This window comes from Plasmodium cynomolgi, chromosome 4 (genome assembly GCF_000321355.1).
Source record: "Plasmodium cynomolgi strain B DNA, chromosome 4, whole genome shotgun sequence".
NCBI lineage: Eukaryota > Apicomplexa > Aconoidasida > Haemosporida > Plasmodiidae > Plasmodium > Plasmodium cynomolgi.
In genome coordinates, this window is record NC_020408.1 from 592,010 (window position 1) to 606,590 (window position 14,581).

At 47.0% G+C, this 14,581-nt stretch overlaps 3 protein-coding genes across 3 annotated transcripts; 2 read left to right on the forward strand and 1 right to left on the reverse strand.

The window, feature by feature from the left end:
• Positions 1–580: 580 nt before the first annotated feature.
• PCYB_042360 (adenylosuccinate lyase) lies at positions 581–2,328 on the reverse strand (the record flags this gene model as incomplete). The annotated part of the gene is made up of 2 exons (XM_004225385.1): positions 581–1,993; positions 2,305–2,328. The coding sequence occupies 2 exons, from the start codon at positions 2,326–2,328 to the stop codon at positions 581–583; spliced, it is 1,437 nt and encodes a 478-aa protein (XP_004225433.1).
• Positions 2,329–2,914: 586 nt separating this feature from the next.
• Positions 2,915–3,423, forward strand: PCYB_042370 (transcription factor; the record flags this gene model as incomplete). Its single annotated transcript, XM_004225386.1, has 2 exons — positions 2,915–3,113; positions 3,302–3,423. The coding sequence occupies 2 exons, from the start codon at positions 2,915–2,917 to the stop codon at positions 3,421–3,423; spliced, it is 321 nt and encodes a 106-aa protein (XP_004225434.1).
• Positions 3,424–8,204: 4,781 nt separating this feature from the next.
• PCYB_042380 (hypothetical protein) lies at positions 8,205–11,698 on the forward strand (the record flags this gene model as incomplete). Its single annotated transcript, XM_004225387.1, has 4 exons — positions 8,205–9,729; positions 10,001–10,998; positions 11,162–11,355; positions 11,536–11,698. The coding sequence occupies 2 exons, from the start codon at positions 8,205–8,207 to the stop codon at positions 10,996–10,998; spliced, it is 2,523 nt and encodes an 840-aa protein (XP_004225435.1). The 3' UTR covers positions 11,162–11,355; positions 11,536–11,698.
• Positions 11,699–14,581: the final 2,883 nt, after the last annotated feature.

Genomic DNA, 14,581 nt, shown 5'->3' on the forward strand with positions numbered 1-14,581 from the left:
CTATGCTCGCCCGAAGGATGCACCCCGTGTGGTGAATTTTTCCCTCCCGTTGGGGCGCAGGAGGTTGGAAAAAAGAAGCGGGGTTGCCCTAAAAAAAAGCCACAAGGGATGGCCTCTCAGCAAAACGTACGTTTGCTGTATACGCACCCCTTTTTAAGCGACTCTGGGATGATTCAAATGTTTGTGTTGGTACACAAAAGGAGATGCAAACTAGACAGTGTTAGCTAAATTCAGCTACGTAAAAAAAAAAATGGCTAAACTTGGGTGTTATGACATCGTTGGGGGGGGAAGTCACTAGAGGTGGTTTTCTCTTAACGTTCTCCCGTCCAGTGTTATCACAGGGGAGGGGGAAAAAAACGGCTCATCTTGAGAATCTTGAGAATCTCGAGCGTCTTTCGCATCTTTCGCATCTTGCTCACCCTGCTCACCCTGCTCACCCTGCTCATCTGGGTGATCGCCGTGAAAATCGGGCGGAGGGGATGCCTCTCCTCGGTTTGCCTAAAAATGGGGAAAGCTGCTGCACAGCTGGACACAGCCACATTGGGGAGAAACTCCAAAGAGGCAACTCCTTCACATGTGCCTAGTCGAGCTCCCCCGATAGCTGCTCCACATTCTTGGCCAAGTAGTCAGCATAACCAGTATAAGTCGCGGGAGTTAACTCCAACAACTGGTCAACGACATCCTGAGGAAGGAAGCCGCATTTAGTTTTAATAAATTCTTGCATAATTTCTTTGTCGATAAATTTCCCTCTTGTGAATTGCTTGAGCTCCTCATATGCATCTACATAGTTGAATCGCTTCATCACAATCTGAATGGGTTCTGCCAAAGTGGACCAATTCTTATCAAGTTCCTCCTCTAGGTTTCTCCTATCGATATCTATTTTGTTCAGTCCCTTTAACACCGATTTGTAGGCAATGAGACAATAGGCAAGGGAGCTTCCGATGTTCCTCAATACAGTGGAGTCAGAAAGGTCTCTCTGTAATCTGCTCGTTGGTAATTTAGAACTGAACAATTTGAAGAAAGCATTTGCTATGTGTAAATTCCCTTCTGCATTTTCGAAGTCAATTGGGTTCACCTTATGTGGCATGGTGCTGCTTCCAACTTCTTTCTCCTTCATCTTTAGCTTTAATAAATTATTTGAAATATATATCCAAATATCAACACACAGGTCAATGAGTGTACCGTTTACTCGAGCCAAAGCATCAGACAACTCGCATATATAATCATGATCCTGTATCTGTGTGCAATACAAAGAGTACGCTAAATCGAAGTATCTTTGCAAAAACAGTTTGATGCTAGCTATCCAGTTTGTCTCTTTACTGACCACTTTGTGAGCATTAAAGTTACCCACAGCTCCATTAAACTTGGCACAAATTTTGACTCTTTTAATGACCTCTACATGGTGGTGTATCCTTGCGTAGAAATTTGCTATTTCTTTTCCGAAAGTGGTGGAAGAAGCAGGTTGACCATGTGTCCTTGAGAGTAGTGCCACATGGGAGTACTGCACAGCTAGTTCCTTTAACTTGAGCATTATTTTTTCTATACATGGGATTATTACATCGTGTAGGCATATCTTCAGGCACATCGCATAGGCTACATTGTTGATGTCCTCACTGGTACAGAGGTAGTGTACATACTCTTTTATCTTCACCAGGTCTTTCCTCTCCGACTTACTCAATTTTTCCTTTACGAAATATTCGACTGCCTTTACATCATGATTGGTTTCTTCCTCTATCTCTTTCACTCTTGCTATGTCGCTGTCTGTTATGTTTGTGGCGATCTGATTTAGTACCTCCACCGATTCGTCACTCACCTTCTCAAAGAACAGCTCCTTCTCGTTCAGGAACAGCAGCCACCGCACCTCTACGATGATCCGATGTTTTATCAATGCGTACTCGGAGAAGAAGGTCGACACTTCGCTGCATGCCTTTTTGTACCGCCCGTCGATGGGCGAGATATTCTTCAGGTGGTCCATCGGGGGGGTAGCGGTGAGCTGGCAGAGGGTTAGCGGTGAACTGGCAGCGAGTTAGCGGTGAACTGGCAGCGAGTTAGCGGTAAACTGGCGGTCACCTCCTCAGGGAAATGTACCCGCTGGACACCGGAAAGGCCCTCTTTGTACCGCCGCCAGCAGCCACAAAAAACGGTGGAACCACTAACGAGGGGAAGCAAACACGACGTCTCAACACCGGGGGTGAAAAAAAAAAAAAACAGCATCAACTGTGCCCCACAGTAATATAGGCCAGTGGTTCAAGCAGGCTAGTACCTCAGCATGTAGGGGGGAGGGGGCATTCCCAAAGTGCTCACACTATACTGCAAAATGGAAAGCATTTTAAGAGAAAAAAAAATTTCCTTTCGGGGGAAGGGCTGCCAAATTGGTAACGTCTCAGTCGCTCCGTGAATAATTTAAAAAAAAAAAAAATACACTGAGTCAGCTAAAATTGCAGATTTTTTATTAAAAAAAAAAAAGGAGGCGATGTTTCCCCCGTTATTGTCCTTTTTGGTACTTAACACGAGTGGGACGAGGAAGTATATGCCCCTCGTTTGGTCCCCCTAGATGATTGGAGGAGGCCATCCCACAAGTATTTTCTCTATGAATTTTTTTTCCTCTTCGAAGCCGTACACAGAAGAGAGGGAGACGTACCCCCGCGCGAGAGGCCTTCTTTTAAAATGTCGAGTGGCCTAGTCTGAAACGCGCGAGCGTCCCGCATAGCAAAGAGATGGAGAGGCAACCCGCATGAGCGGACGGAGCAGCTTTGTATGACTCCCCACCTTATGAATAATTTGCGCACAACGGGAGGAGACCCGAGTTGAAGTTTGATGGAGAGCTGATCCCCCGATAAAACTATCACTCCCATTTAAGAAGCCCCAATAGAAATCCCCCCTCCCCCTCCCCCCTTTTTTCTTGACGATCACGATGGCTTTCTTCTGTCCCAACTGCCACAACATCGTCCTCGTGCATATCGAAAATGGCGTGTACTTCTACTGCAAAACATGTAACTTCAAGTACAAAATAAAGAACAAAATTTTTAACAAATTCGATTGCAAGGACCATAACAAAACCATCCCCCTGGATGCCGTTGACGTGAACAACAAAAATATGTCAAAGACGCAGGGTATGCCGTGGCTACAGGAGAGAGAGTGCTCAGCCTGCAGATCGTTTGTGCTGAGCGCGGAAATAGTTTGTTTCTCCACGGGGATCGTCTCGTGATCCTTGCGAGTGCTATATTGTGCACCCACGTTTGTGCTCACGTTTGTACCTACTTTTGTGCCAACTTTTGTGCCCACTTCTCCCCCCCCGCAGCTGTCTGCCCCAAGTGCACGCATGACGAGGCGTACTTCTACAGCCTGCAAATCCGGTCGGCGGACGAGCCCAGCACGATCTTCTACATCTGCATAAAGTGCAACCACCATTGGAAGGAGTGAGCCGGGCACACGACGGATGTCGGACAGCTCGGCTCGTTTGTAGACCCCCTCCTGCCCCTACTTGTGCCTCGCTTTATCGGCCAAATGGGGAACTGAATTTTTTTTTTTTTTTCCCACAAACTATTTCGCGTTTGTATCTGTAAGGAAGGAAAGCAAAAGAGTGTCCTTCCAATTTGCATTCTAAACCATTTCGTCGTTGGGGATAGTTGCCCCCACTGTAAAGGAAGCTGAAAAGATACTTATTATTTTATTTATTTATTATTTATTTATTTTCTTTTTTGCCGCTTCTTTTAAAAGATGGCTGCACCGATTTGGTGATGCCTTTGGGGAGAGTCCTACAGCCAGGTGGCCAACCATGAGAAGCTGTTTCATACATGTCAAGGTTGTAACATGTGCACATGTAAGGGGAGTTTGGGTTGGTGGAGGGGGCCAAAGAAAAGGCGTCAAAAAGGTGTCAAAAGGGTGTCAAAAGGGTATCAAATAGGTGTCGAAGAGACGTCAACCGTGCACTAAGCGACCGCTTCACTGGCATTCCCATTAGGTGCTCAGTCGTAATTCAACACATGTGCGTATATTTCTGAGCGAAGGAATCGAATCAACCCATCCGACTATCCGACCATTCGCCCATCCGACCATCCGCCTATCCACCCCCGTTTGATCAATACCGATGGGGGGGGTGTTCCCAAATTGCTTAGATCGAACGCAAAGGTGAGTGATTCTCAGGTGAGTTCCTTTTAACCTACATGTCAGCTGTAACGTGATGTTGCGAATTGGGGATGGTACCGAGGAAACGAAAAAAAAAACACAATCGTTTTGCGGCAGGCCTTCTTGGGGGGCATATACCCACGTTGCTGCGAGTCAGTTTCGTTTGGGGCATTTTTTTCCACTAACTCTCCCCCCCCCCTTGGGGATATATCTCCCGCGGGTCTTTCAAATGGGGGGTCTTTTCAATTTGACCAAACCAAACCGTTTTTGCAGCGCGTTGGAAGGCTCGAGACAAGGGAAAGCGGTAATGGGGACATCGTGCGTTTACGTATCAGCATACCTGTGTGCCTTCAAATGTGCATCCAAATTAGCACATGAGCATACCAACATCTCATGCGCGTAGTTTAAATCACGGGAAAAAAAAAAAAAAACAGCACGATGCATCCTCCGCAGCGTAGGGGTATGCTACTAACTGATCATTTTTTTTTTTTTTGTCCCTTTAATGAAATAAAAAGGGAAAATTCTTCGCGCTACGTTCGTTTTCCTTTCTTTATTTGTATGCTTTTATATAGATGGCACTTTAAATTGGCATCACGTGAAAGTTGGCCTCTATTTTATTTTATTTTACTGCATTTTATTATTTTATTTATTTATTCTTTTCAATCTTCTCCCCCCCACCTCTCGTTTAATGTGCCGTTTAATGTCCCGTTTAATCTCGCGTTTAATATGAAGGACAAAATAACAACGTGGTATGGAGAAGGAGGAAAAACAAAACACTCACTGGGTGAATTTTTTCTTAAAAATGAAGCGCCATAGAAATGCTATAAAGGGGAAGCCTTCACTTGCGCCTTTGTGCAATCATTTATGGGGATGGATTTAAAAAGCATGCGGAAGGGAGGAGGGTCGAGCGATGGAGGGGAAAATATATTTCAAAGAAAAAAAGAAGCATTTTTTTGGGGGGAGGGATCAATATTGAACGAGTCGATTTATCCCGCTGGGCATGCGCACGTATAATAGTATTATATGCTGATCTGCAAATTGTAAAGGTTTTATTTTACATGTACGGAGTGACGCAGTTAGCCTGACCGCGAGCGCAAGGAGGATGATTAACCAACCCGCGTAATCGTGCGTTGATTAATTTTACATATGCATGGCCATGGTTGTTAAAAAAGGGGGCCAGTGCTGAGGCATTCTCTCGTTTCTGTTGGGTTGCCCAAGCAAAACGTAGTAGTATGTATTAAATATACCATGTACATATGTACTGTACACGTAACATATGCGCATAACATATGCGAGTAACATATGCGAGTAACATATGCGAGTAACATATGCACGTAATGTACATGCATATATATGTATATATACATGCGTATGTATCATTACGCTAGCAGTGGTTATTATAACGCGCGCGAAAATAGGTAGCGCTCGCAGCAGGCAAAAAAAAAATATGCGCGCACGACCGTGGGGCTGCAGGAGAAATCGGCGAAACCCATACGCATTTTAAATGCGCGAGGGCCAAGGGGAGGAAAAAAAATTCCGCAAACGTTTATGGATGCGCAGTACATATGCATAGCATAATTAATTAGCTTTGCGTGCTGCGCTCCCGCATGACTCTTTTAACTTCGCGATTGACAGCCCTTCTTACTTTTACATTTTTTTATAATTTTTGAAAATCTGGAAAATATTTGTAAAAGCGGAAAAAATGCGAAAAAACGTATGACCACCTTTTTTTTAAAAAAAAAAAACAAAGCCATTAAAAAAAAGTGCCCTCCATACAGAGAAGCACGTACGTACCATATGTAGCGCTACGTATCAAACCGCGCGCACGAACCCTCCGCAGGAATCCTTCGTAGGAATCCTTCGTCGGAATTCTTCGTAGGAATCCTTCGTAGGTAGGTGGGCGCATTTTTATACGTACCTAATACATATATATGTACATTTGTACGCGTTGTTTGTTTGTGTTTTTTTTTTTTTTTATGCGTTCCACGTGGGCCGTAGGCACTTGAGCACAGGCGTGGCGGCCACCGCGTATGCATATATATATATATTATACATATATTATATATGCGCACAAAATCTACATATGGCCAAATGCCCGTAGGCGAGGTACCCCCTCACTCGATTGCGTTCTGCACAACCGGGTGCCGCGGCGTAACGTGGCGGCGTGACGTGGCAGCGTGACGTGGCGGCGTGACGTAGCGGCGAGTGTGCCCCGTATGCACCTTTGCAGGGATACGCACCCGTTGTCGCGGCGGTGAGGGCATAAGTGTATATGAGTACATCTGTGCATTTGCCCATCTGCATATTTGCGCACGCTTACAACGGGTCATTCGGTACATCCCCGACCCCTGCGTGTAGGATAAATCGCGCTTATGTGGCTACATCCGCATGTTCATTTTCATCCGTATACATTGAGGATATACCTTCTGCTCTCTCCAGGGCGCCATCACTCGGCTATGCATTTTGATGAAAAAAAAAAAAAAAAAAGGAGATCTGCTTTGCGTCCCCCCCTCCCCAAACCACCACGTCAGGGGAACTCCACCACAAGGAGTTCTACCCCACCCACCCCCATTTTGTGCACCAATTCTTGTTAAAGCTTTCCCTTTTATTCCTCCCATTTGTTGTGACTCATAAGCATATACCACGTTTTTCTACATTTATTGCATCAAATTAGTGTGTTTATTAGAAGATAGCACCCGTGGTGCGTAGTGTGTCGCCCGTTCCCCCTTTCAACCCAGTTCACTCTCCCTCCATCGGCGTTTTATTTATTTTTTTTTTTATTCCTCCCACTGTTTGTTTCTAACCGTTAGTTTCCCCTGCATGTGTACCATATGCGCAGCCAAACAAGTTCGAGTTGCGAATTAATTTAAAAAAACAACCTCGCACGTGTCTGTAGCTGTTACTGTTGCTGTTGCTGTGGGTTTGTATGCTTTGTGTGCGCAGGCTCCGAGGTCACATATGATATATGCCCGGAGGCAATGTTTTATGTGTGCACGTCGTGTAGTGTGTAACGCAGTGCTTCCATGCTATGACTAGAGCGGTTCTGTCGCCTGGTAGGTGCGTTATTTTTCCGTTTCGTCTTTTCGAAATATTTCACATCGTCTCCTTTTTTCACTCCCTCCGCTCCATTTTCCTCTCATTCGTCTCCTCATTCTTCTTCTCCTTCTTCCGCGCCTCCTTCTCCTTCTTTTTTTTTTTTTACCCCCCGTGAGTTATTCATCTAAAATGTTGAGGAGGGGAGAGCATCAGACAGGAGAGAACAAAAAGAAGGGGACAAGCGGAACCAGGCGATCCTGGAAGCTTTGTTTTTGTGTTTAATTGGAACAGTTGCCTTGTTTCATGCGCTCGTCATTCTTGCATGGGGGGAGGAGGTCCTGCGCTCATCAGGGAGTCGCTCCGCACGAGCGCATGAACACACACACGTGCAAATAGGCATACGTGTAGACTTACATACGCACATCCTTATATATGCACATTTGTGATTCCATTTCGCGCCTTTGTTTATGTACCCACCATTCCGGGCTGGGGGAGCGACCCAAAGTCACAGCACGGCGGATAGCACCTGTCATCTGCTTCCATTTCACGACGCTCTCCTTTTCGCCCGCTGAGCGGAGTTTGTACGTACCAATTTGTTTACTTGATAATTAAATTTTTTTTCCAACTCCCCGCCCATAGGCAGTTCGTCCTGCCTTGTGATATTTTTTCTCCACATTTTTGTTCCCATTTGACGCTCCATTTTGAGAACTCTTCTGACGCTCCATTTTGAGGCCCCATTTTGAGACCCCTTTTTGAGGCCCCATTTTGAGACCCCATTTTGAGACCCCATTTTGAGGCCCCATTTTTGCCTTGTACCGCTTCCCCACGCACCGACGGGGGGAAGGAGTAGCACCCACACGTATGATGCTCCCATGCATGCGTACATGCCTGTACGAGACGCACCCATGCCCCTCGCGTGTGCGTCGACACACTCCCCCTAGGGTATCTTAAAAAGAAATAGTGCACACGGGAGCGTAGACCTTTGCTATCACTCCATTGATGGTGTTTGAACGATCAAAAAAAAAAAAAAAAAAAAAAAAATGACAGAAGGACATAAAGGAAGTGCTGAAGTGAACCCATACAAGGAGGAAGATCCAAATAACTGCTACAATAAGGAATATGAGAAAAACGAGTTGGACAAGTATCTAATAAAAATGGGAGATCTTACTAAAAAGAGTAACCTGACTGAAAACAAAGATTTTTATGGAGCCAAATATGACATGATCACGACAGATTCGATTTCAACGACGACGGAGGAATTTTCATGTCCTTGCCCCCTTGAGGGGAAGGGCGACGATAAGGATACGCTGCGGATTTCGGAGGAGGGAGAGTTCGGGGATGCTTCCCAGGACCTGACGCTGGATGATCAACAGTCCACCAAAGTTGGCAATGGGGGGAGTAGCGGCAGCAGCGATAGCAGCAGCGGAAGGAGTTCCGGGGGGAGAAGCGAGGGAGGAGGCACAGGAAGCGGTGAGAGAAGCGGTGAGAGAAGCGGCGAGAGAAGCGGCGAGAGAAGCGGCAAGAGACACTGCGAGAGACAGGGCGAGAGAAGCGGCGAGAGACACTGCGAGAGACACGGCAGCGTGAGGAGCCTCGGCAAAACCGCTTGGGCTATGGGAAGTACCGCGACCAGTGCGCGCAAAATGGACGCTCCGAAATTTTGTGACAATAACGATTTATACGCAGTTGAACATGGCAAACTGACAAGAAGTAGCGAACCTTTTTCAATTAGCAAAAATGAAGTGAGCAAAGGGAAGGAGGACCAGTACGATAACTTATCCTCAACTAAGACCCCCGCGGGTAGCAGCATCATTACCACACAACAAACGAATGGGAGGCTGCAAGATTATTCAGTTATTCTAAGTGGAAAAGAATACGAAAGCAATAATAACAGTCTGAGACAGAATACACACGTGACGGAGTTACCAAATCAAAGCACCAATTCATTACGACCACATGTGCACCCTTCGTACGTGCCCAATAAAGTCAATCATGTGAGCAGTAGGAGTAATGCCCCGCATATGTTTAACGGACTCAGTATGGCCACAACAGTCGGAGGACAGAAAGATATTGGAGCAGAGGGGGATTATACGAGGATGATCCTTCGAGGAAATGCCACTCTTATGAACTGTGTGCATAAAAGTGGAAATAAAAATAGCCTTAACGTTTTGCACGTGAAGAATGGCGGCCGTTGTGCACATGGAGTGGGTCAGGAAGTCAGGGGGGGAAGCCCCTCTATGGGGAGTACTGTCAAACTGATTAGAGCAGCGGGTGATCGGGAAAGGTTCGTCGGAGGGGTGAGTAGTGGGAGAAGCATTAACGGTGGGAGAACCCAGGAAATGACTCGAAATGGAGAAGCCGTGAGAAACGCGATCAGCGTGAGAAGTGCCAACAGCTGGAGAGGTAGCAAGGGGGGTACGCACAGCTTCCCCTTGAATGGAGTAGGAAGCAATATGCGCAACGTTAGTAGCACGGAAAACTTGAAAAGTCCAAGCAGCCAGAACAACGGCATGCACCACCTGAGTGTAAGGATGAGCAATCTGAGGAGTAGCACGGCTGCGTTGAGTGACCCGTGGGAGGTGCCCCCCCTGTTGGCCGTTCAGACAGTGCCGCCGGAGCAGACGGTGCCGCCCGAGCAGACAATGACACCCGAGCAGAAAATGTCACCAGTACAAGCGATGCCACCAGTACAGACAACGCCACCAGTACAAGACAACGCCACTGTTGCATGGTACACACCCGATGCATGCGGCGCATCCGCTGCACGCAGCAGGGTATCCGCTACACGCAGCAGGGTATCCGCTACACACAGCAGCGCACCCTCTACACTCAACAGCGCCAAGCACCCCCAAGAACGCCGCGCATCTGCTGGAAGGGAACCTAAATTACAACCCCAAAGTGGAGGATAAAAAGAAACTAACGAGTGTAAGTGGGGGCGACGTGAAAGTGGCAGCGATGACTCACCCGCATGTGAAGAGCAGCGTGGAGAACGCGAACGTGAGATTGAATTCGAGTAGGCTTCTGAGTAGAACCTGCTTTGGTGGTGGCCATGCGGTGGTGGATTCGTTTAGGGAAAGCCCCCCCCACCGCGTGGGCAGAAATCTCAGCTTTATGGGAGTGAGTTTCGACAGGGACATTGGTCCGCACGTCCAAGGAATGGCGATAGGTCCCAGTGGCGGCCGCGTCCCAGGCAGCGCGATGCCGATCCGAGGCGACACAAGGAGAGGCATCTTCAGCGGTGTCAGCGGAGGTATCAGCGGAGGTTTGAGCGGAAATGTGAACGTACCGCTTAGTGGACCGTTTGGTGGAATCCTGGGTAGGGACAGCTTCCGCGTGCACACATGCAAAGGAGGGGGGGCGGTAAAAATCCCAAGCGACGGCATAAGCGGTGGTTGTAGCGGTTGCGGTGGTTGTGGCGGATGCGGCGGATGCGGTGGTTGTAGCGGTTGTAGCGGCTTCGGCGGCTGCGGCTGCGGCTGCTTCGGAGGTTGCGGGATGGCCATGTTGAAAAACCTGTCCAACAGACAGAGAAGCCTAACAGGGCCATATAAAAAAGTAAACGAAGAAAACAACATGGTGCTAAAAAATATGGCACAGAGGAAGCATTTAATTAGCTACAAACACATGAACAATTGGATTACTTCTCATGAGAGTAAATGTGGAGGGAGAGATGATAGGGGAAGAGCACCCGTAGCGTCCTCCTTGAGGAATGGCATATACAAGACAAACCAAAAGATGAACAAGGAAAAGGTAGGGCAGCTACTTGATATAATAATGAAGGAAGCAAATAAAAGCTATAGTGGAAAAAAAAAAAGTGTTATCAACCAAATTTGAAATAAAAACGTTCCTTCTTAATACAGTGAAGGCCATTGGAATTGTAAACGCCAAGTGGAAGCTAAAAGATTTCGGGATGTATTTCTGGTTCCATATTAAGTGTATTGAGAAGGATATGGGTCTGACCTTTTATGTAAAATTTTTTGATGCCTTATTTAAAATAATGACAGGAAAAGGAATCCATTTCCAAACCAACGATTTGAATTTCCTTGTGAATCTTTTCAAGGAATTCCATATCTACGATTGTAAAAATATTTTGAGGACGAGTTTGAAAATATTGAATAGGTACGCTAAGAGGAACTTCAAAGATTTTTCCATTTTGGATAATGCCGAGGACATCCTGGAGGTGAACAGGGCGTTGTTGCTCGGAAGGGCGGCAGCGGCAGGAGGAGCGGCGGCAGGAGGAGGAGCAGCGGCAGCAGGAGAAGCTGACTCTCCCGCTTCCGCTGCCGCTTCCGCTGATGCCACTTCCGTTGATGCCGCCCCCACCGCAGGGAGCCCCCAGGCGGACACATTCATTCGTGCATCCCCGAGCAGCAACAGCTTCTTTGACTTCCTGTTTAGTTCGCTCAAGGAAAATCACGACGCGCTGCAGAAAGTGGGCCAGGAGAAGTTGTACCTCTCCAACATTTTTGCCAATTTTAACGAGTTGAACTATGGCCAACTGTTTCATTTGTTTTTGAGGAGGAGTGGGAAGTGAAGGAATGAAGGAAGGGGGAGGAGCAGACGAAGCTGAAGGAGCAGACGAAGCGGAAGGAGCGGACGAAGCGGAAGAAGCGAACGAAGCAGACGAAGCGGAAGAAGAGTGCCCATTTGTGCGCGTGTGCGCCCATTACATGCAGCATTACGTATGGCGTTCGTGTCCCCAGCGCTACGAACCCGCTTAGTGTGCATAACTGTGTGTCCTACGTTTTTCCCCGCATCATTTGTGCACGAGTGTGCCTTTTTTTGTTTTTTTAAATTGTCAACTTTTTGAGTGTCCCTTCACGAGGTGAAGAAGTGCGCGTGTGTGTTTCTCCATTTGAGAGTATGCTCCCGTGCGCGCCATTGTTTTGTTTGCCCACGAGCACTGCTCATTGGGTTAGTCGCTCTCTGTCCGTAACACTTACATATGCCCTCCACACTGCACTCCGTTTAATCTTCGAATGCATGCGCACGAGCGTGTGATGTGTTATTTAGTTTATTCCTTTTTTTTTAAATGTACAGTAACGCAGTGAGCTAACAATTAAAAAGCAACACCTTTTGTTTGTCCAAAGGGGAGGCGCTCCCCAAAAAAGGAAAAAAAAAATTCACACACATATGTACATATAAATATATACATATATATGTACTTATATGTGTATGTACGCACTGCGTACGCGAAACCAAAACAACGGAAAGGGGCATGAAAGCCCGCTTGGCAAAGTCGCGAGTGACGCACGAAACGAAGTGCGCGCTTGAGCAAGTCCAAACTGGGCGCTGTCACTCACAGAGGGACACACGAAATGATGGCCTTCACCCCTTGGTGGTAGAAGCTGTGCATGTAGGTCTCGGGGTTGGGTCGCCGTCCCCTCTTCTCCTCCGATGCCAGCCCCAGCTCCGGGCACCCCACGTGGGAAACGTCGTTGCACAGAAAGACGAGTGGGTCATTCAGCTCGCAGACGTAGGCCGAAATCTCGCAACGCTGCTGGTGAGCGACTTGGTGAGGTGGAACATTATGGCATGGCACTCTCCTAATACCTCTAACGTGAGAAATTACAGGATTCCCCAACCTCTTCGAGTAGTGGCGAGTTATCTCCAAATGGAGAGTCTCCCGATCCGACTGGGTCGCCCGCGCAAAGGTTAGCCTTATCAAATCGGCGGGCCAATTGTCTAGTTTGCACAAATCGGTTATTACTCGCCCTTTGAGGACCTTCTCTCGGTATCTTGAAATGATGAGAAAAATATTTTCCCTCTTCCGTGGCATGAAGTTATTCACCTTTTTAAAAAAATTAACATCAACGTCGAAGATGTTAATTTTGTATTTGTACAAGTTGGTCGGGGTGTACCTGTCGGGAGTTTTTTTTTGTGCTCCGGGGGATCCCTCATTTGGGGGTTCACAAAAATTGAGGTCTAAAACCCACTTGGGGAACTTAACGCAGATCGGTTTGTCCGTGTATGATCGAATTGTGAAAATGGCTAGCTCGAGCAAGTCCGTCTTGCGCTGCTTCTCCTCACTGCCGTCTGGCCGGCAATCCACGACAAGTTCAACCACCTCGTAGGCCCCATCCAAGGACGCATAGTCGAATGAAAAAAATTCTGTTAGACGCAAGGAGAGTAGGGCCTTCCCCGTAGTGGCCACCTTCACATAGGTATGCTTAATTGTGGGCTTCACAAAAAATTTGCAGTCGAAGAAATTTAAAAAGCTACTGACAATCAGTTCATTCCTGGACTTGCTCACATTCTTTATGCATCTCTTTATGTCCTCTTCCGAAGGAATTGCAAAGTGAAAGGAATTTAAACTGTCAAAGAGGGCAGTTCTTCTGTTAATTATTTCTTGTAAATTTCCATTTAATGGTGGTTTTACCTTGTCGTTAATACACATATGGTAAATTTCGGTTGGGGGTCTTTTAATAAGAAGTAGATTTTTTACTTTGTTCATAACTTGTCTAGATTTTTCGAATTCTACGATGCCTCCACCAAGGACGATTGTGATGCTTTGGACAGCCACTTTGTTTTCATTTAGGAATTTTTTTTCCTTCATGGAGTGATAAAGGCGATTCACCTTTTTGTTGTAAAAGTGCACATCCCCTCGAAGGCTCAAAAAGGGGTTTTCGCAGAAGGTGGCTTGTTGGCCTTCTTCCCCAGTGGCGGTCATGGGGTGGGCGTTCCCCTGGAGGTCGCCATGGTTGCGGTTGTCATCGTTGCGGTTGTCATCGTTGTGGTTGCCATGGTTGTCATCACCATCGTTGCCGTCGCCATCGCTGCCGTCGCCATCGCTGCGGTCGCCATACCCACCCGCAAAAATTAAGTAGGCCAAATACAGCATCGAAACGAAGGTGACATACTCGTAGTACCTGAAGTCATCGATGGTGAGTCGATCAAAGCGTATCGGGCCATCAAGGATGAATTCATCAAGGTCAATCACAAGGCTGCTCGTTTTTATCCTTTTGCTCAGGTAGCTTTTGCCCACATTTCTAATCCCGCATATGACGCTTATGTTCAGACTGTTCACTTGGTTGATTAGGTGAAGGATGTCAGCGTCGTTTCCGTGAAGAAGCTCCTCGTATTTGTATTCTCTCCAGTAGTTCGGATCCCGTGGGAGGACTCCCCTTCCATGGGTAGCAGTTCTATAACATGCCTCTCGACAAGTGCCTTCTTTGAGGGGCTGTTTCTCCCCAGGAGGGGCTAACATATTTTCTTCCCTTTTTTGGCTCCCTCGGAATTTCGATTCGTCCTGTGTAGTGATGAAGACTCCCTCACCTGCTGGAGTACCTCCACACATGCTACTCTCATGTGCATCAGTTAGTTTAGATTTTTCCATTTTCACATCTTCGTCAGATTCAACGGTACTCCTTTCAGCAAAGGTGATTTCTCCGACGGGTGAGTCCAAACTGTCCGCCTC